This window comes from Scyliorhinus canicula, chromosome 6 (assembly GCF_902713615.1).
Source record: "Scyliorhinus canicula chromosome 6, sScyCan1.1, whole genome shotgun sequence".
In the NCBI taxonomy this organism is placed as follows: Eukaryota; Metazoa; Chordata; class Chondrichthyes; order Carcharhiniformes; family Scyliorhinidae; genus Scyliorhinus; species Scyliorhinus canicula.
The window spans coordinates 165,168,087-165,189,673 of NC_052151.1; the positions used below are offsets into that span (position 1 = coordinate 165,168,087).

Below are 21,587 nucleotides of genomic sequence, written 5' to 3' on the forward strand. Positions count from 1 at the left end.
ATAGACACTTGAGGTGGGGGCTGGCCACATTGCTCAGATATTCTCTAATTCTGCCCCGCTATTCCCTCGGATTTTAGGCGTGATCATGGACAATCCAGCCACAGGATTTTACAATGCTCTTAGCTGGATTGTAAATATTTTAGTTTGTGTTTAAGGAAAACGTTAGTTCAAAAATAACGTGGCAAAAAACTGAGCCAGGTTGATTTTTTTTTTGAAAGAAGTGTTTGCCTTTGCAGATGCCAGTTTGCTGCCTTCACCCACACAAGTTGCAACTGAAACACCGCTTGCAAAAGTGAATCCATATTCAGTTGTAGATATCACACCTCTCCAGGAGGATGACCAAGTTGAATTACCAAGGGCAGAACAAAGCCTCCTTGACAATCAGGCAACGGGTCATACGCTCCCTCCTGGATATTGTGTACCAGTTCCATGTGGATATGCTGTACCATCCAATATACCATTGCTGGTTCCCACATATTCAGCACCTGTTACTTTAATAAGGAATGTTTCTGTCGATGAGGAAGGTGAGGAGACTACATTGTAACAAATGACAATAAGATTTGTGAACTGTAATTTATTACTTTTCTGTATGTGGGTTGTATTTATAAGGACTAAGCCATTTTAGGAAGAGCGAAGGTTTATTCTCAACTATTCGAACTGATTAGTTTTTTTTCCCCTCCACCGACTAATTCACCATAATCCCTTAACCTCTCATCTCTGTAATTATCTTCTGAACCCATGCACAAGGATGTGTAAATGTAAACTGGGACAGTTTGGAATGTTTGCAAACCAATGGCAGGACATTCAGATAAAATGGGATTGAGAGATTGAAAGTTGACAAGGTCGAGAACCTTCAAAACAACTCCACGTAATCATTGCGTAGCTTTTTGGCTTCTTTGGATTATTTTAATATAATCCAACAAATTTATTTCAGATTTCAGTCCAAATTTTTCAAGATATGTAAGGGGGGTGGGTTGGGGTAAGAAGGGAAAAGAAGGAATTAGAAAATGTGGGAAATCCACTCTTTGAAAAGGCACAAGGGCCGGGAGGGTCGGAGAATCCCGGGGGGGGGGCGAGAATCGTGCCATGCCACCCCGACGCTGGCCCGCCAATTCTCGGGCGCCCACAGGATCGCCGCCGCGCCGCTCGGGGGCCATTGAAAGCCCCCCCCTCCCCCTGGTGTTTCAAAGGGCCGAGTGCCTGCTGAGTTTGGCCGAGTCCCGCCGGCGTGGGTCACATATGGCGGGACCTAGAGGTTCTGTCTGCGGGGGCCGTCCTGGTGGGGGGGGCGGGGGATCCAACCCCCGGGGGTGGGGGGGGGGGGGGGGGGGCTCCACGGTGGCCTGTCCCGTGATCGGGACCAACCGATCGGTGGGCGGGCTGGTTCCGTGGGGGCCTATATTCCTCCGCGCCGGGCCCCTGTAGGGCTCCACCATATTGCCCAGGGGCCGGCACGGAGACAGGAACCCACGTGTATGCGCAGACTCGCGCCGGCTGGAGCAGCGGAGGCCACTTCGCCGCCGACCTAGCCACCTAGGAAGGGCTGCATACCTGACAATCGCGGACCGTTGACGCCGGAGTGGTTTACGCCGCCGTCAGAACCTGGCTGCTGGATTGGAAAATCCCGGCCAAGCTTCCTAAAAGTGGAAATCTTATTTATCGTTAATTTGACTCTATCAAATATATTCTTTCGCATTTAACACCCCTAGATTTACAGGTATTAAGTTGAAGAGGGCTTTGTGATAATATTATTTCCGTTATGTTTTCAGTATCATTTAAAAGTGAAGATTCTGATACCAGTCTTGCTCAGTCAAACAGCCAGCCAGTTGGGTAAGTTTGAATATTTTATATTCTTGAGTAAGTCATTTAGAACGTGTGCATTTTCACCAGGGAATATGTTCTTTGTTAAACTCCTCATTGTGTCAGTGTCCAATTTCTGAATTGTTCAAGCTAGGATTCTTGCACTATTCTACTAACTTGCAAGTATGTGACCCGACAGGACTGCAAGTTTAACTGCTAATTAGACACCAGCTTTCTTTCTTTTAAAGGTTAATCACTGTTCAGGCTGGAGGTTGGAATAATGTTTTGTTCATGGAAAGGTCAAGTAGGACATTCTGGTTTAAGTGGGCTGTACTCCTGCACAGATTTATTTACTTGATCCACTTCCTCAATGTTAATATTTTCATCTTTGTTTTTAAATTGCTCCAGGCTCTGGCTCCTCCCCATCTCTGTAACTTCTTCAGCACTTCACCCTCTGAGTGATCTCTGCCCTTCTAATTCTAGTCTCGTGCGATCCTCAATTATCACCAATCAATCATGGCCAGTTGTGGCTTCAGTTGCTGGGCCTTTAAGGTCCAGAATTCCATCGCCAAACCTCTCCACCACTCTGCATCTCTTTCTCCCTCTATGCCACTTCTTAAAACCTAATTCTTTGACCAATCTTTTGTTCATCTGCCCTAATAACGTGTTGTGTGGCTTAATGTCAAATTTTGTTTGATAACATTCCTGTGAAGTGCCTTGCCACATGTTACATCATTAAAGGCAAGTTATTGTTACAGATTGGAAATTATTTCTTAGTTTCTTTGTCATTGGACGGGGTGTGATGTCTGAAATATGATGCACAAGGGGTGCACGCGTATGTAAAGATTTTTTAATGCAGCTGTATGCATAGTTGTTAATAGTTACAGGTTATGATCCATAACTCCTGATCTCTGGGGAAGATGCCCCCAAAATGCACTGTGGGACCATCTGGAAGTCCCCATGTAAGGATTGCGTGGCAAGTTCAAACTAAGAAGTTCAAATTTCAGTTGGGCAGTTACCTTGAATGTAAACCATCTGATACCGTGATTTAAATCGCCGCCTTCAAGTGATTCTGACTGACTTACAGCATTAGTTACTCAGGAAAAGTTAGAACAATTAAAACCTCTTCTACCTCCTCGATAACCCTAACCATAAAACATAGGAGTAGAATTAGGCCACTCTGCCCATCGTGTCTGCTCCGCCATTCAATCATGGCTGATAATTTTCTCATCCACATTCTCTTGCCTTCTCCCCATAACACTGACCCCCCTTATTGATCAAAAACCTATCTATTTCTATCTTAAAGACACTCAGTGATTTGGCCTCCACAGCCTTCTGCGGCAAAGAGTTCCACAGATTCACCACCCTCTGGCTGAAGAAATTCCTCCTCATCTCTGTTTTAAAGGATCGTCCCTTTAGTCTGAGATTGTGTCCTCTGCTTCTAGTTTTTCCTCCAAGTGGAAACATCCTCTCCATGTCCAGTCTATCCAGGCCTCGCAGTATCCTGTAAGTTTCAATAAGATCCCCCCTCATCTTCCTAAATTCCAACAAGTATAGAGTCCTCAACCATTCCTCATATGACAAGCTCTTCATTCCAGGGATCATTCTTGTGAACTTCCTCTGGCACCTTTCCAAGGCCAGCACATCCTTCCTTAGATACGGGGCCCAAAACTGCTCACAATACTCCAAATGGGATCTGACCAGAGCCTTGTATAGCCTCAGAAGTACATCCCTGGGCTTGTATACTAGCCCTCAACATGAATGCTAACATTGTATTTGCATTCTTAACTGCCGGCTGAACCTGCACGTTAACCTTAAGAGAATCGTAAACAAGGACTCCCAAGTCCCTTTGTGCTTCTGATTTCCTAACCATTTCCCCATTTAGAAAATAGTCTATGCCTCCATTTCTCCTTCCAAAGTGCATGACCACACACTTTTCAACATTGTATTCCATCTGCCACTTATTTGCCCACTCTCTTAGCCTTTCAAAGTCCTTCTGCAGCCCTCCTGCTTCCTCAATACTATTGGTCTCTATACAGATCTTTGTTATCATCTGCAAACTTAGCAACAGTGCCTTCAGTTCCTTCTTCCGGATCATTAATGTATATTGTGAAAAGTTGTGGTCCCAGCACAGACCCCTGAGGCACACCACTAGTCACCGGCTGCCATCCTGAAAAAGATACCTTTATCCCCACTCTCTGTCTCTGCCAGTCAGCCAATCCTCTATCCATGCCAGGATTTTACCCTTTATACCATGGGCTCTTAACTTATTTAACAGTCTCCTATGCGGCACCTTGTCAAAGACCTTCTAGAAATCTAAATAAATCACATTCACTGGCTCTCCTTTGTCTACCTTCCTTGTTACTTCCTCAAAGAAATCATTTGTCAGTCATAACCTCCTCTTGACGATGCTGTGCTGACTCAGTCCTATTTTACCATGCACTTCCAAGTACTCCGCAATCTCATCTTTAATAATGGACTCTAAAATCTTACCAATGACTGAAGTCAGGCTAACTGGCCTATAATTTACCTTCTTCTGCCTCCCTCCCTTCTTAAACAGTCGTGTTACATTAGCCACTTCCGGTGGTAACTATAACTGACCCTCACCTCTCCTCTTTCCCCTCCAATTACCCCCTCAGGACCACTGACTACCCTCCCAACCACCCACTATCCCCCCCCCCCTCCCCCCACTGACCCTCCCACACCCATAGACCAACCTACCCACCTACTCCCTGACTTCTCAAAGTGGCTGGAACTTTCAAATTTACCTGCTTTATGCCAGCTAGTGCCTTAAAGGATGCTTCACTTTCCCTGACTCTATTACCTTGACTTAGAGGATTCCTGAGCAGCTGTACTACAGTTTTGTCTCCTGGCCTGATTTGGAAGGCCGGATAAGGTAGGTGCAGCTGCATTTCATGTAAACTAATACGAGTGGAGTAGCAATCTGACTGAATGCTACTCCACGGAAGTTCTGGCCTCACTTGCTCACTCATGACATTCCTTTGCCCTAAGTAGTTGAGAAGACGTTTTCACAGTTGTAAATAAGGTTCCTCATGAAACTTGGCAGTAACTTATGTCTGTTTCTTTCCCGTCGTCAAATTCATTCTCTGCCCCTATTTCTTTTTTGTCTTACCGAAACGGATTGCTTGCTGCATGTCTATGTGAGGATGTCAAAAACTCCTTTTTAATTAATTCTTTTAAAAAAATATATTTTTATTCTCCTTTTTCACAATTTTTCTCCTGAATTTACACCCAACAACAATCAATAACCAACAACAAATATCTCAAACCCCATAACAGTAACAACGATCCCATCCTCCCACCATGCCCAGACATCAGCCTGTATGTTAACATAAACAAATGACAAAGAGAAAAAAAGGAATCCGGGATTACCCATAGCCATCTTCAACATACACAGCCCCCCCAACGTTCACACACATCTTCTACCCCTTCAAAGAATCGGCTCATCCTTGCCCTCGTGAGGTGTGCCCTGTACACCACCTTCGGCTGTATCAGCCCCAACCTCGCAAACGAGGTGGAGGCATTCACTCTCCGGTGCACCTCACTCCAGACCCCCTCCTCTATAACCTCTCCCAATTCTTCCTCCCACTTCACTTTGATCTCCTCCAGTGGTGCCTTATCCTTTTCCAACATAGCTCCATATACCGCTGACGCTGTCCCCTTCTCCAGTCCACTTGCCGCCAGCAGCTCCTCCAACAACGTGGAGGCCGGTTCCTCCGGGAAGCTCTGTATCTCCTTCCTGGCAAAGTCCCGAACCTGCATATACCTAAACACTTCTCCCTGCTCCAGCCCATACTTCACTTCCAGCTCCCTCAATCCTGCAAATCGACCCTGAGGAAACAAATCTTTTAGAGTCTTAATCCCCTTCTCTTCCCATGTCCGAAAGCTTCCGTCCCACCTCCCTGGCTCAAATCTGTGGTTCTCCCGGATCGGCATTTCCCTTGACCCTGCCGCCAACCTGAAGTGTTGGCAAACCGCGTCCAGATTTTCAGTGAAGCTATTACTACCGGACTCCCTGAGTATTTCCCCGGAGCTATCGGGATCGGGGCCGTTGCTAGTGCCTTCAGCCCCGACCCCTGCACGAACCCTCCTCCATTCTGACCCACTGAGAATCAACCCCTCTGACCCAGCTCCGCTCCTTCTTCACATTCGCCGCCCAGTGGTAGTACATCAGGTTCGGGAGACCCAAACCCCCTGCCTGCCTTCCCCTCTGTAGCAGCACCTTCCTCGTTCTGGCCACCTTCCCTCAATCTCCCTGAAAAAAGACTTTGGCAGGAAAATCGGTAGGCATTGAAAAATAAACAGAAATTGCGGCAACACATTCATTTTAACCGCAAGCACCCGACCCGCCAGTGACAGAGGGAGACCATCCCACCTCGCCAGGTCGGCTTTCACTCTCCCCACCAAACTAGTGATGTTGTATCTGCAAAGCCTTCCCCACTCCCGGGCAACCTGCACCCCCAAATACCTAAAGTGAGTCCCTGCCCTACGGAATGGCAGCTCCACCACCCCTGCCCCCACCCCCGGTTGAGACACAACAAAATACTCACTCTTGTCCAAGTTCAGCTTGTACCCAGAGAAAGACCCAAAGACCTGCAGCAACTCCAATATTCCTCCTATCGACGCACTCGGCTCCAACACATACAGCAGCAAGTCATCGGCATACAAGGACACCCTATGCTCTATCCCCCGCCTCACTATTCCTTTCCATGCTCCCGAACTTCTTAATGCGATGGCCAATGGCTCAATCGCAAGCGCAAACAGCAGGGGGGACATAGGACATCCCTGCCTCGTCCCACGGTGGAGAGAGAAGTATCTCGAACTGATATTGTTCGTGCGGACACTCTCCTTCGGCTCCTTATATAATAACTTTACTCAGTTCACAAATCTTGGTCCAATCCCAAACCGCTCCAGCACTGCCATCAGGTACCCCCATTCCACCCGGTCAAACGCCTTCTCGGCATCCAATGCCACAACCACCTCTGTTTCCTTCCCTTCCGCCGGTGCCATAACGACGTTCAAGACCCTCCTAATATTCGAAAACAGCTGCCTCCCTTTCACGAACCCTGTCTGATCCTCACCTATCATCTTCGGGAGGCACCCCTCAAGCCTACCCACCTGTACCTTTGCCAATACCTTTGCGTCCACATTAAGAAGTGAAATGGGCCTATACGACCCAAACTCCGTCGGATCCTTATCCTTTTTAAGCAACAGTGAAATCGATGCCTGCTCCAAGGTTTGCGGCAGCATTCCCTTCCCTATCGCCTCTTCAAACATCCCTACCATCAGGGGTGCCAACTTATCCTTAAATTTTTTATAATATTCCACCGGAAACCCATCCGGCCCTGCCACCTTCCCCGACTGCATCCTCCCAATCACGTCTTTTATCTCCTGCTCCACTATTGCTCCTTCTAATGTAGCCTTGTCTCCCTCCCCTAGCCTCGGGTACTCCAACCCATCTAGGAATTCCAGCATCTCATGGTCTCCCCCGGGTGGCTCTGACCTGTACAACCTCTCGTAGAATTCCTCAAAAACCTTGTTAATCATCTCCGGAGCCACCACCAACTTCCCGGCCCTATCTCTTACCTGAAGAATTTCCCTTGCTGCTGCCTCCCTCCGGACCTGACTTGCTAACATATTCCCCGCCTTGTCTCCATGTTCATAAACTGCACCCATCCCTCGCCTCAGTTGGCGCACCGCCTTCCTGGTAGATAGTCGGTTGAAGCTTGCCTGTAGTTCCTTCCTCTTTCCCAGCATCGCTGGGTCCCCATCCTCCGCATAACTCCTATCTGCCTCCAACATCTCATCTATTAGCCTCTGCCGCTCCAACCTCTCCTCTTTGTCCACCCTGGCCTTAAACAAAATTACCTCACCCCTCACTACTGCCTTTAGAATCTCCCAGACGACTGCCATTGACACCTCACACATACAGTTGAATCTTACATATTCCTTAATTACCTTTTCAATTTTATCACAGAATACTTGGTTCCCCAAAAGCCCCACATCCAGTTTCCACCCCGGCCTCTGCACTACCCGCTTCTCCAGCACCATATCCACCCAATGTGGCGCGTGATCTGACACAGCAATTGCAGAGTATTCCGACCCCTTGGCTCCAGCAAAGCCTTTCCCACCACACAAAAGTCAATCCGTGAGTATACTCTATGGACTGCTGAGAAAAACGAGTACTCCCGTTCCCCTGGGTGCAGGAACCTCCAAGGGTCCACCCCTCCCATTTCCACCATTAGCCCAGATAGCGCCTTTGCCCCCCCTGATGGGACCAGCGAGCGCGGCCGCGATCTGTCCAACCTTGGCTCCTGCACCAGGTTCCAGTCCCCACCCCCACAATCAGCTCACGTGTGTCCAAGTCAGGAATGGCTCCAAACACCTTCCTCGCAAATCCCGCATCGTCCTAGTTGGGACCATATACACTTACCAGCGTCACTAATCTCCCGTCCAGCGCCCCGGCCACAATCACATATCCACCCCCCTGATCTGCCACCACCTTCTCCATCTGGAAGCGTACCCTTTTGCTGACCAACACTGCTACCCCTCGAGCCCTTCCATCAAATCCAGAGCTAACCCAACCCCTTTTAAGTTTCACCTGGTCATTCACCCTCAAGTGAGTCTCCTGCAGCATTGCCACGTCGGTTTTCAGAATTTTAAGATGCGCAAGCACCCTTGACCGGACCTCCTAGCCCTCTCACGTTCCATGTAACTATCCTTACTGGGGGTCTCTCACCCCCCCCCACCTTTCTTATCCACCATCAACATACCGTCGGGCCCTGCCCCATAAGCCTGACCCGCCCCTGTCCATTGTTAACATCGAACCCCTTCCCCCCTCCCGAAAACCCCCCTACCTTTCCCCCAGAAACAACATCCCCCAGCATCCAACCCCCCCCCCTCGCTCGCATCGTAGGCCCATTGACGCCTGCTATCCAGGCTCCAATGTCCGCAGCCCTCCTCTCACCTCTGTTCACTAGTTGACTGACTTTAGCTAGCTAGTGCGGGTGGCTCCCCGCCGCCAAGACATATCATCCCCTTCCACCCAGTCCCAGAGAAATAAAAACCCAAACCCAACAATCCAACCCATACAATTCACTAACATAACATTTACCGTCGCAACACAGAGCGCCCATCAACTCACATTAACTAAACTCTATAACAATACAAAGAGAAGTAGATTACAATACAAATCCGTAAAAAGAAAGTTATAACATTTATACATTTTCCGGCTGTTCAAACACAGTCCACAGTCTCTCTTCCAGCTCCGCTCTTCATGTCTGTCCCAAGCCTTCCGCCTTCACGAACGCCTCAGCCGTATCCGCTGTCTCAAAATTAAAATCTTTGCCGTTATACGTTACCTTCAACCTCGCTGGGTACACCATACCAAACCTAACCCCCTTCTTGTACAACGTCGCCTTCACTCGCCCAAACGCCACTCGCCTTTTTGCCAACTCCACCGTCAAGTCCTGGTAGATCCGGACCGTAGTACTATCCCATAGTATCTCCCGCTTCTGCTTCGTCCAGTTTAATACCTTCTCCTTCATGCAAAACTTATGGAAGCAGATAATTACTGCCCTTGGCGGCTCGTTCACTTTGGGCTTCGGCCTTAATGACCGATGGGCTCGGTCTAACTCGTACTGGGAGGGGCTCTGACCCTCCCCCATCAGCTCCGCCAACTTCTTAGTGAAGTATTGTGTTGGCCTTGGGAGCTCTGTCCCTTCGGGCAAGCCCACAATTCTCAAATTGTGCCGCCTTGAGTGGTTTTCCAAGTCTTCCAGCTTTGCTCGGAGACCTCTATTAATCTCCACAGCCCTCCGCAACTCACCTCCCATCGAGGTGACCTGGTCGCTGTGTCGTGACATGGCTTCCTCCACTTCTTTCATCTTCTCGCCCTGCTCTCTCACCTCTGCCAATGCCATTGCCACCGCCACCTTCAACGGGGCAATTATCGGGGCAATTGCCTCCTCCACCAGTAACTTCAATGCGGCCGCTGTCTCCTTTTTCCAGGCCTCCATGTGCCTCGCAAACTGTTTTTCCAGCTCCCCCGCCATCACCTCGGTCATCTTCTCCACCGTAAATAGTGTGGCCCCGCTTTGCAGTTCGGCTTCCGCCATCCTATCACCACTTTTATTCGTCTTCTCCTTCAGCGGCGACCCCGCGTTTCCTCCTTTCTTCGACGCTGCTTTACGCATCCTTTAGCAGCTTATTGTTTTTCACTTTCTTTCTCTTCTCCTCTCTCTCCCTCCACCCTTCTGTCCTTCATCAATCTGAATTATTCTTTTTTAAAGACAATGGGGAGGAAACAAAAATACTTCACCAAACTTCTTTAAATTTCTTTAAATCTTACAGCTCTCTTCCTTTCCCCTCTGCATTCATCCAGAACACCCCTGGGACCAGGTTCCAGCCATCTTTCTTCCTCCTAGGTGGGAGCCATCCGTTGTGGGACACCGTACTTACATGGTGTCCTGGACTCGGGCCTGCCTCCTCGTAGCTCCGCCCCCGCTGCTCTGGCTCCGACGCCGCGCTGGGCCCAGGACCTCAGTCCCCGGCGCCCCAACACCCGCGCGTTCACCGGTTTTTAAACCGGCCCCGCTGGCTGCTCGTGACGGCCCCAAAGGCCGACGATAGTCGGGGGGTGCGTTGAAACTCGGGGATTTCCCGGAAATCGCCGCCCTTCGCGCTGCGGCCGCCTTGCGCGCCCACGCCACCAAAAGTCCTTTTTCATTAATTCTTTGCTTCCCTGTATCTCTGAGAGAAATGTGTCATTATGTTTCTTTTCTGGTGGGCTGAATTTTCATTTTGGGTGATTGGTCAAGCTCCTGGCTCAACAATCATGTTCTGCATTACAATTTCTCCCATTTTCTGCATTGCTGTTAATTCTATAAATCAGATATTGTTACAAGTGGAAGACTAGAAATTCGGGAGGAAACCGGCGCACCCGGAGGAAATCCATGCAGACAAGCGGAGAAAGTGCAAACTCCAACAGTCACCCAAGACCGGAAATGAACCCGGGTCTCTGGTGCTGTGAGGCAGTAGTGCTAATGACTGTGCCACCATGCCGCTGTGGACAATTGTGCTTTACTGATTCAATGTTAAGTAGTTTTGCAAGTTGTCCTTACAATATAAACTGCATTATTTTGTAAAGGTCAAAGTCTGGTATTTTATTCAAAGAGCCAGTAACAATTGGATGCTCTCCAATCTCAAGAAAAATGAAGACTTGTGGTTGCAGTAACTACCTGTCTTGTTTGAGTTTGTACGCATGTATTCATTAACAATGCACTGTGTGTTACAAATTGTTTTATTCCATTTTATTATAGTGCCGATTACCTTGCTTTGGACACAGAAGATGCCTTTACTAAATGGGCTTCAGATCCAGCAAATACGGCATGGCTCGAGGGTATGTACCAAGAAAAAAGAATGATTTGCTGATTAGAACATCATAGATTTTCAATTTCCATTATATCTCTTGTATGTAAGTGCATCTCCCACTTTGGGCAGTGAATTGCAAATAAAATGTTGAACATATTCTCTTCAACACATTGTTGGCTTTGGCAGGATTAGGACAAAGTATTTGGCCATGTGTCACCATGAACGATGGTGCAGCAGATAATGCAGCAGCAGCATGGTGCAGCAGCTCATGATAACTGAGTATGCTGAGCTGCAGCAGTAGAGAACCTGGGCATGAATTCTAACTGAGTGAAGCTAATGTGCAAATTAGTGAGGTTCTAAAAGAAGATGTGGAGAACATTCAACAAAGAAAAGTAGACTAGTTGTGTTTTGTAGTTAAAACAACGCGGCATCTCTTTTATTGTTTGGGGGCTGGGGTTGCGCAACTATTTACACACTCCACAGAAAATTGCCACTCGCTCCAAATTTGCAAAAAGACAGCGATGTTGATAGTTACCATTTGGCTACCGAGCAAGAATGAGGTCATTGACTTGCACACTGTTTATCACCAATGAGATCTTCGTCTTCTTTATGCCATTAGTAATTAGTTTAAAATTGATTTTTATATTTGCCTCCCTTTTCCAAAACATTGGCCTTTGTAAGATGTATTATCATTAATACTCCTTCAATCACTGAGTTTAAATTTGATGTACTTTCTTTTTAGAAACATACAGCACAGAAGGTGGCCATTTGGCCCATCATGCCCATGTTGGCTCTTCGAAAGAACAATCTCGTTAGTCCTACTCGCCTGTTCTTTCCCCTACTTGCACCTTTTCTTATCACTTCCCTATCGAAGGTTACTACAGATTGAGCACCCCTTATGGTTGAGCACCCCTTATCCGAAACTCGAAAAGCTCTGAAATCCACACTTGTTTTGGCTTGGTTAAACATTGCTGAATCAATTTGATGTTTCTTGATGCTGTCTTTGATGTAAGATTTTGTGGCGGATTTCAGCTGCCTGGACACGGTGCTATTCTCCACATAGTGCTTGTGGATTGCTTTAGCCACTCTCAGTGTCTTGGGATATCGGAGGTCCATCTGCCTGAACCCGTTACAGGCGAACTTGAAATCCAACACGTCCACGCCTTTCTCCCTGTCCAGGAAGGTGCAGAAGAGATGGCCGCCAAGAAGTGAGGCAAAGACTTGGTCCACCTGGTGAGAGGGGATTCTGGAGACGTGCTGCCCAAAGGCTCTGGCAGGTGAGGGGGCACCGACGTACTGAAGGCAATACACCATGAGAGCGGTGCGCATGGCTGTGGACGCGGGGCCCGAGTTCTCTCTACCTCTTTCAATTGGCTTTGGAAAGCGCCTGTCCTGACAGCAGGGGATCACATGGCTGCTTCTGTCTGCAGTAGAAATATCAGTCCACTGAAACCCAGAGCCGCTCAACTTCAAACAGGATAAGAAGCAAAAAAAAAACCACACACACAGCAAGCAAGGCAGGTCTTTCAATGTTTGTGTGTGTGTTTCTAGCCGAGATAACTCTTGAAGCTAAACAAAAGTTTCATAAACTGGCTTGAAGGTTTCTGAAATGTGGAAGACCTGCTGGATGAGCTACCGCATTATATAATTTTACAGCTATTCCAAAATTCCGAAATCCGAGACACTTTTGGTCCCAAGCATTTCAAATGAGGGATGCTCAACCTTCAACTGTTCTTTCAGACTGGGCATGCGTGCCAGATAATATCCACTTTTTGGGGTACAATTATAATTGCTATTTCTTTTGTAATATTTTAAAACACTATTCCGATTATCTTCTGTATTGTAATAATTATTACTAGTGGCAGGGGCTGGTTTAGCACAGTGGGCTAAACAGCTGGCTTGTAATGCAGAACAATGTCAGCAGCGCGGGTTCAATTCCTCTGAACAGGAGCCTGAATGTGGCGACTAGGGGCTTTTCACAGTAACTTCATTGAAGCCTACTTGTGACAATAAACGATTATTATTAATTTACTGTAGCTTAGTCCACCTTCCCCCAAGTGTCACATTTTGAAATTTTGCTGTATTAAAATTGGCATTAGCATTGTTATCCCTTGTTCAGCTTCTCAGTTGTTTAAGTATGTTGCAGTAAAAATTATTATCCAGAACTTCTCCCATTTAAACACCATCGCCTACACTTTTCACAGAACATTAACTACTAGGATCGGATTCAGGCAATAAGAATAATGGTGAGTCTATTGGTGCGTACTGTCATTAAAGTGCAAATTAGACCAATTTCCAGAAACCCACAGTTACTGGTAGAAATGAGGAAGTAGCTATCTGAGTTTCCCTACTTCTCCAGCAGCCTCACCATAACAGTATCTCGCCGAGTTAGTATCAAATTGCATTGAATGGCATAAAATAGCACAATTTACCCCCGAGGTGCCCACTAAAGACGGCAGAACAATTTTAGGACAAGTCCATTCCAGTGTAAGTAAATTTGTATTGTTGCCAAACAACGTCCCTGGCACTGAAAAGTAACTTTTACAAGTGCAGAATCTCATTTCTTCAGATTTTGACGATTCTAATTTTTCTCAATCTCAGTTTTTCTTTCCCTCTCTTTAAAATGATGTACAAATTATCTGAAAAACTTCTGTCATGCCTCACAGGGCAAGATGAAGTGATTTACGATGATGTGCCAAGAGAAAATTCTGATGCTTCAGTAACGGGTAAGTTCTGGTTAATGTGGATTTATTTTTCTCTGCATTGACCATTCTATTTCAATCTATGGGTAAAGGAAGATACTGAAGACTATGCACTGTCTGCTGAGGTAATGTAAAAGGTCTACTGCAATTTACATAATGATAGGTAATATATATTTTGAAATTAAAGTTCAACGATCAATGTCATTTCTTTATTACATATGTGGGTAATGTCTACAGTACAGATATGTGCATTCACTGTAAATATGTAAATATTGTAACTCTGAAAGAATACGGAAATCTACCAGTGTCAGTTTTTTGAGCCTTCCACTGTTATCGGTATAAGTTTTGTTTGAATCGCATGGTTAGAAGAAGGGTTTGAAATTACACTTGAGTAAACATCTGTAACTGGTACCTTGTTGCCAGATCCAGAAGAACTCATTTACGATGATGTGGAACATGGAGATGAGGCTGCGACAAGCTCTTTGGATTATGGTTGGAGCTCCAGTGAGTTTGAGAGCTATGATGAGCAAAGTGACGGAGAACCTAAAAATGAAAATGGAATTCCCAACTCCTTCCTCCAAGGCAAATCTCACAAGAACAAGATACACGTATGTACTACATATGCACACTATGATCATCATTTTAAGCGTTGAAACCACAAAGGGTTAAGAAGCACGAGGTGGAAGAACCTGGTAAAGAATGTTTCCATTTGGCATCTTAGAGAAAGATGAATAATTATTTTCCTCAGATTAAACATCCTTCTGTTTTAGCTTTGCAATGACTGACCGGGAAATGCATGTGCATCGCAAAGCTTCACACATTAAGGGACAGTGAGCTGTAACCAGCTTGGGAACCATTGGAGTTGTGAGACTCCCGGAATCCATGCAAATGGCTGGAAAATCTGCAGATAATCAGTGGACCTTGGTGGAATGGAGGAGATTATGAATTTGTTAAATCATTAATTTCATATGATAGCATATCCTGAAAAAAAAAATTATATCATGATATCCTCTTGTTTTTGGCACTGTGGTTAGCACTGCTGCCTCACAGCGCCAGGGACCCAGGTTTGATTCCGACCTTGGATGACTGAATGTGTGGAGTTTGCACATTCTTCCCATGTCTGCATGGGTTTCCTCCGGGTGCTCCAATTCCGCCTGCCCGGGGTCCAAGGATGTACACGTTAGGTGGATTGGATATGTTAAATTGCCCCTAGTTGGGGTCACAAGAATAGGGTGGGGGATTGTGCCTGGATTGGGGTGCTCTTTCAGAGGATTGGTGCAGACTCGATGGGCCGAATAGCCTCCTTCTGCACTGTAGGGATTCTACGATTGCAAAGTGATGGCTCAAACATTAAATTATTCTTTTCCCATCTATCCAATGTAAAGTAGTCCTCAAGACAGCCCTTAGGAAAGCACATAGCAGCAATGAAAAGTTGCTGATCGTTGAATTCTAAATGTCAGTGGTGCAACTGAACAAAATGCAATGTCACTCCCTAGGGGGTGGTATTTAATGGAAGTGTTAGATGTCTTGCCTGCTGGCTGGAGAGCCAGCAAGAGCTCCTCCGTCATCTCTCTGCAGGAAGGCCCAACAAATTAAGTGTCACTCAGGCATTTAACAGAGCAATGGCGGGCCTTCCCTGGGATCAAGCACCCCAGGTGACCTGGAGAGCTACCGGCCAACCAAAGGACAGTACCTCTTCATTACTTGGCTACACCATCGAGGAAGCTGTGGCTCCTGCCGACACTACACCCATCCGAGGATCACCCATTGATTGGGACAAGGTAATTTATGATGGGAGGTGGAGGGTGGCATGGTGGCATGTTACCTCACAGCACTGAGGGCCCAAGTTCAATCCCAGCCCTGGGTCACTGTCTGTGTGGAGTTTGCACATTTTCCCCGTGTCTCAACCCAAAGATGTACAGGTTAGGTGGATTGGCCATGCTAAATTGGCCTTTAATGGGGGGAAAAAAAAAATTGGGTAATCTAAATTTATTTTTTAAAAAGGGAGGTGGATTGTGAGGGAATGGGGCAGAGGCAGTAGCAAAGGCCAGGGTTTGCTTTCAATCGGCCCCCCTTTCTCGATGCCAGCTCCCTTGATCAGATGCTGAGTGCTTTTAAATGAAGGTGCCCACTCCGGAACCAGTACGTAAACTTGGCAAGATTTGCTTTTAGGGTTTGCCACATGAGGAGTTCCCCCAGCTGCCACTGGGTAAATATCAGCACAATGGGATTAGGCCCTTAAGTGGTTATTAATTGTCCACTTAAAGGCCTCAATTAGAGACAAGGTGGGAAGGCTTCCCACGGGCCTTCCCTCTAAGGATTTAACCTGGAAAATGGCAGGGGCCCCACCCACCACCCTCTCACATGATTAAATGCCCACCACCTCCGGCCACCATCATAACTCACCATTGTGGGGGGCATTATTTCTTGTTCAAGAAGTAGGAGAGCTTGGCAGGCAGGATTGTTATTGAGCATCTTTATATACCTCTTAGCAACTGGGTGACACAGTTTTGGTATATGTAAAAAAGCAGGTTGCCGTGCCAATTCCTCTTTGGAGGTATGTAGCTGAGAAGGAGGAATATAGTAGTAACAGATCCTGAAAATGTGTGAAAATTGTTAGTGCAGTTAATCAAAATCCATTATATTGTGATTTCTACTTATTTTCTCAAGGGCAGCTTGGAATGGGCAGTAAATATTGGCCTTGCCAGCAATGTTTAGACAACATGAACACATAAAACATAAATGGGCCTTTTTAAAACAAAATCTGCCCCCTGCTGGATGTTTGCAACATACCTTCTGCAAACTGCTGCACAAATGTTCAGCTGCTGCTCCTTCAGCCGGTGACTGTTAACAGTAACACAGCTTTTAAAACATTTCTGATTTAAGTTATTACACCTTTCTTTGGATGTACTCAACTATCTTAAAATATCTTACTTGGCTCCGTAGATGCCCTTCTGTTCTGCACCATCACTTCCAATGTTAGCCATCTGTTGAGCACAGGTCATCTTCCTAACTTTATTTTATCGATCAGCACCGGTTGTTGCTGAACACAAACCTAGAGAATGACAATAATTCTGCAACTCTGACGTACTCACCCAGCACTAAAGTGTATGTTGTTGCCAGTAAACCTTTTCTTTAGGAGCCAGACAAAACTTGTTTTAAGCCATTATTATTAATCATTGACTTATTCAGTCACACTGAGCAGCTGTTTTCCAGCTGTTAGAGTTGATCTGTCGGATTTTCAGCTAACTGACTGAGGAGATGTAAACCTATTTCCTCTGTGCGAAAAATCACTTCAATTTGGTCTTGGCCAAACCCTCCAAATGGTAATTTTCTCTTTAAGCTATTTTCTACACACTATAATATATTTGGACCATTAGATGTAAAATTGTCACAGATTGCTCCATAAAACTACACTTTGTGATGTTACGAATCTTTTTTTCTTCAGTTAACTATGATTATAAATTGACTTAATAAGTATTAGAAAGAAGGAAGCTGCATTTATATATTGCATTTCACAATCTTAGGACCCACTGGCATACTTTTGAAGTGTTTTAATGTAGGAAACATAGCCAGTTTTCACACAGCAAACTCCCACAAACAGACTGGGTTAATGACCAGATAATCTATTTTAGTGGGATTGGCTGAGGGCACCGTGAAGAAGTACTCTGCTCTTCTTTAAAGTCGGGAAATTAGATTTTTAGGCCCATGTGAAAGCATAGACCAGACCTTCAGTGCCGTGTCTCACCTGAAAGATGAGAACTTGCTGTTCCCTCAGTAATGCATTGGAGCGACAGCCTAGATTGCGCCCTCAAAGCTCTGGACTCCATTTGAACCCACAGCTTCCTGGCACAGAGCTGAGGGTGCTATCAAGTGAACCATGTCTGACATATAAGTAATGCGCATCATTTTCGGGATTTCAGTATTTTGCTTTTAAATAACAAGATAAATTTATCCAGAGGTTCCCAACCTGTATATGACTGAATCAGCTTCTTTGATTTTAGCTTTCGCAGGACCTAAGCCGTTTAAAAGAGCACTATGAGAAGAAGATGAAAGAACTGGCAAATGCTGTTGGAAGTGTGGAACTTCAGCAACTGAAACAGAAACAAGAGCGGAAGGTACTTTCTTATATAGGGAAATAGTGTTGGAATTGAACACCAGCGTTGAACACAAGTTTATAACATTGTTACCGTTGGAAAATCTCAGCCAGATTGACCGTTCCATGGATAAAATTGCAAGTGTATCTCAAAACCAAATTAAGTTTTTTGCAAAATTGCTAGTTGATAGTTCATGAAAGAACCGGTGTTGAGTTTTTTCAGTGCTTTGTATCTGGTGGGGGTAGTTTGAGCTGTTGCACAAAAGTCACAATGTAATTTCTGATTAAGAACGGTTCTGGATGGAGGGAATCCCACTCCTTTGATATTATTCGGTAGATTCCACAGATTCCTTTTCTTTGTGCAGGTAAAAACTGGATGATTATCAGTGTTTTTTGAATACTGCTAGAAAAGGATACATTTTCTTGTTATGTTTTTCATCTTGCACTCACCAGCTCAATTCTCAAGAATAACAAAGGAAGGGAAAACAACAGATTACGTTGACGGATTGACACTAACCATTGGTACTTGTAGATATACAGACAGTGTGTAATAACTGAGGGAAGCCATTTGTAGCCTTAAAGCAATAACAAGCCAGGACAAAAAGAACGAAAAAAAATTGACAACACTGAAACTGTGAAATGAAAATAGAACATTTTGGAATTCTGTATCAAATCCCTCAGTATCTATGAAGAGAAAAGGGATGTTAACATTTGAGGGTAACCCTTCCTCAGTGCTGAATACTGAAAGACAAGAAAGCTTCTGTGTTGAGGGGAAAGCAATAAACAAGGAAGAGAGAAAATTAGGCTTTTCGGCTAAGGATGACAATGGATCAAGTGAACTACTGTATTGAGCAATGAGAAATATTATAATGGATTTAATATGTGGGATTAATTCCTTACAAGGAATTGTTCCAGAAGTAGTTAGAGAAATTCATATGAGAGACTACTTTACATTAATGATGTACAATAATCTACAATGTATAGTATTCTAAAATGTATATATAGATAAAAGTTGGGGTAAATCAAATATGGCCAAAACAAATGCATTTAGTTTCACGACTGGAAAAATTGAATGCTGTACAAATGTTCAGCAGAATGGAAATATATTTCACCAAATGTCTCCATCACACACATCATTGCACTAAAAATTGAGATTTTAGGGATTCACACAGTGAAAGTGAAAATTGGGCCTGAAAGTTAATGTATTTGATTTGAGCTCTGCTAATTGTGCATACTTTATTTTAGTAGCTGGGAAATTGTTTTCAGCAAATTTGTAGCCACTTCTCCAATCTGCGTTCCCATCAAGAGAAGCTCTAGGATGAGTCAAAAGTTAGTTTCAAGGCTCAAAACATCAGTGTACATCACGTGCCCATCATTTCCTCACCCTTCTGAGTGGTTATTAGATCCCTGATAAACCTGTCCACTCCTTTGCGTTGTATGCAAAATGTTTGAAATTTTCCTAAGTGGTATTTCTGGTATTACCTCTTGTACCTAATGTTTGTATGAACCATAATAGCCCAAAGGTTTCTTGCTAAAATGGGACATCTTTCAGCATGCACTATTATTAGTTCGACTTTTCCTATACCTTTCCACTCAAAAGTTTTTTTTGCATTGTACGTTGCCAGCTGAGGGCAATGGCACCTGTGGAACCTTCGTGACCAGTGGAAGCAACACTCCCAAACCAATAAGATTTTAAAATTGATAAAGAAACAGAGGGACAATGGAGAAGGAGGGTGAAGTAGTCCAGTACAGAGGAAGATAGACCGCCAAAGAAACAGGAGACAGTAAAAGAAAATAAGAAAAAAAGTTCAAATTTAAATCTTGGTGGGAATTCTCCGCCGTCGGGATTCTCTGTTCTGGCTGACACGGCACTCCATGCCCGTGGGTTTTCCAGCAGTATGGGATGGCTACAATGGGAAATCCCATTGACAAACGGCTGGAACCAAAAATCCTGCTGCCAGTGAATGGTGCCCCTCCGAGAAACACATTGCTGGGAAATGGGAGAATCCAGCCCAAGAATTTACTAAATGCAGGAATGAGACTCAACAATTTAAATACTTCCCTTTCTGGGCCAGAGAGCTTGATTGATATTAACTATTCGCACTTTGTTAAAAGGAATACTTAGGCACAAAATGTAACTTTCTGCTGTGAATTTTAAATTACTGTTAAGTAGCGCAATTTCAAACTCTGCAGGTGATATAAAACTTGGAAGCATTGTGAATTGTGAGAAGGGTAGTGATAGACATCAAGAGGACAAGGACAGGATGGTGTTATGGGTGGGCGAGCGGCAGGTGAAATTTAATGCAGGAAAGTGGGAAGCAATTTATTTTGGTTTTAATAATGAGGAGACAATGGGTGGAATTTTCCCCCAAAATGCAAAGTGTAATTCTGGATGCAAATATCGGTGCAAATCGCAGCAACTGTTCCAGCACGATTTCCATAGCAATATTCTCGCGCTTATCCATATTTTTGGAGGAGGTTTGGAGGGGATTTGCACCGGCATTGAGAGGTGTGGGGCCTAAATCCGTCAGCAAAGTCCGGCTCCTTAAAGATCTCCAAAATGCTACAGGCCCCCTCAGCGCATCACACCGGCGTCGGGCATCCTCACTGGCATCAGGCACCTCCTCCGCCGCCAGGCGCTGGGCCAATCGTGCGTTACCCAACGTCTTCCACTCGGTGTGATCTGGATCTCACCCATAAGGCTGATTTGATACAAATGTTGATGCTTGAGCAAAAGCAGTTAAGTTTATAAAACTGGAAAACTAGTTCTAGCTAAAAAAAAATTAAGCTGACTAAAAATGTGACTATAAAGCTAAAGAAACATTTCTATTAAATTGTGTGTTGCTGATAAAAATTACTGCGCTGGTAAACACAGTGCTGAATACACTGTGGCCTTGGATTATTGGTATATTTTGTGAAATATTCATACTTTTGGATCAAATCGCTTGAAGCTTCTCAAAAGATAAAAACGAACATTCACACCGATCACATGGATGTTATGGGCGGAATTCTGCCCCCCACGCTGGGTGGGAGAATCGCTGGGGCGCCGCGCGAGTCCCGCCATGCCGCTCCGGCACCTGCACATGATTCCCCCCCCCCCCCCCCCCCCCCCCAACCAGCGGCGAGAATAACGACTGGCCGCTCCGAGAATCGCCGTTTGCAAAAGGCGAGCGGCGAGTCTCCAGCCCGATTGGGCCGAGCGGCTGCCCCAACACGACTGGTTCCCTCCGGCGCCATCGACACCTGGTTGCTGCTGGCGGGAAATGCGCGGGAATGCTGGGGGGGAGGCCTGTGACAGGGGGGAGAGGGGGGTTCCTGCACTGGGGAGGCCTCCGATGGGGTCTGGCCCGCGATCGGGGCCCACCGATCGGTGGGCCGACCTCTGTAAAGGAGGACCTCCTTTCCTCCACCGACCCGCAAGATCCATCCGCCATCTTGTGGGGCGGCCTCGGGGAGGACGGCAACCGCGCATGCACGGGTGACTTACGCGATGCCTGCCGCGTCATTTACACGGCGCCGCCTTTTACACGCCGCCAAGGCCCAGCGCATGTAAAATATGCAACACCGCTCCTGGCGGCGGGAGAATAGGGGGCTGG

At 45.8% G+C, this 21,587-nt stretch overlaps 1 protein-coding gene across 1 annotated transcript in view; it reads left to right on the forward strand.

Annotated features, from left to right (window-relative positions):
• The window catches only part of arhgef10 (Rho guanine nucleotide exchange factor (GEF) 10), a 372,032-nt gene that overhangs the window by 129,514 nt on the left and 220,931 nt on the right, over window positions 1–21,587 (forward strand). Inside the window, 6 exon segments of the mRNA XM_038800413.1 lie at window positions 237–524; window positions 1,770–1,830; window positions 11,142–11,221; window positions 13,860–13,919; window positions 14,319–14,503; window positions 17,900–18,013. Coding sequence (XP_038656341.1) covers window positions 237–524; window positions 1,770–1,830; window positions 11,142–11,221; window positions 13,860–13,919; window positions 14,319–14,503; window positions 17,900–18,013 — 788 coding nt within the window.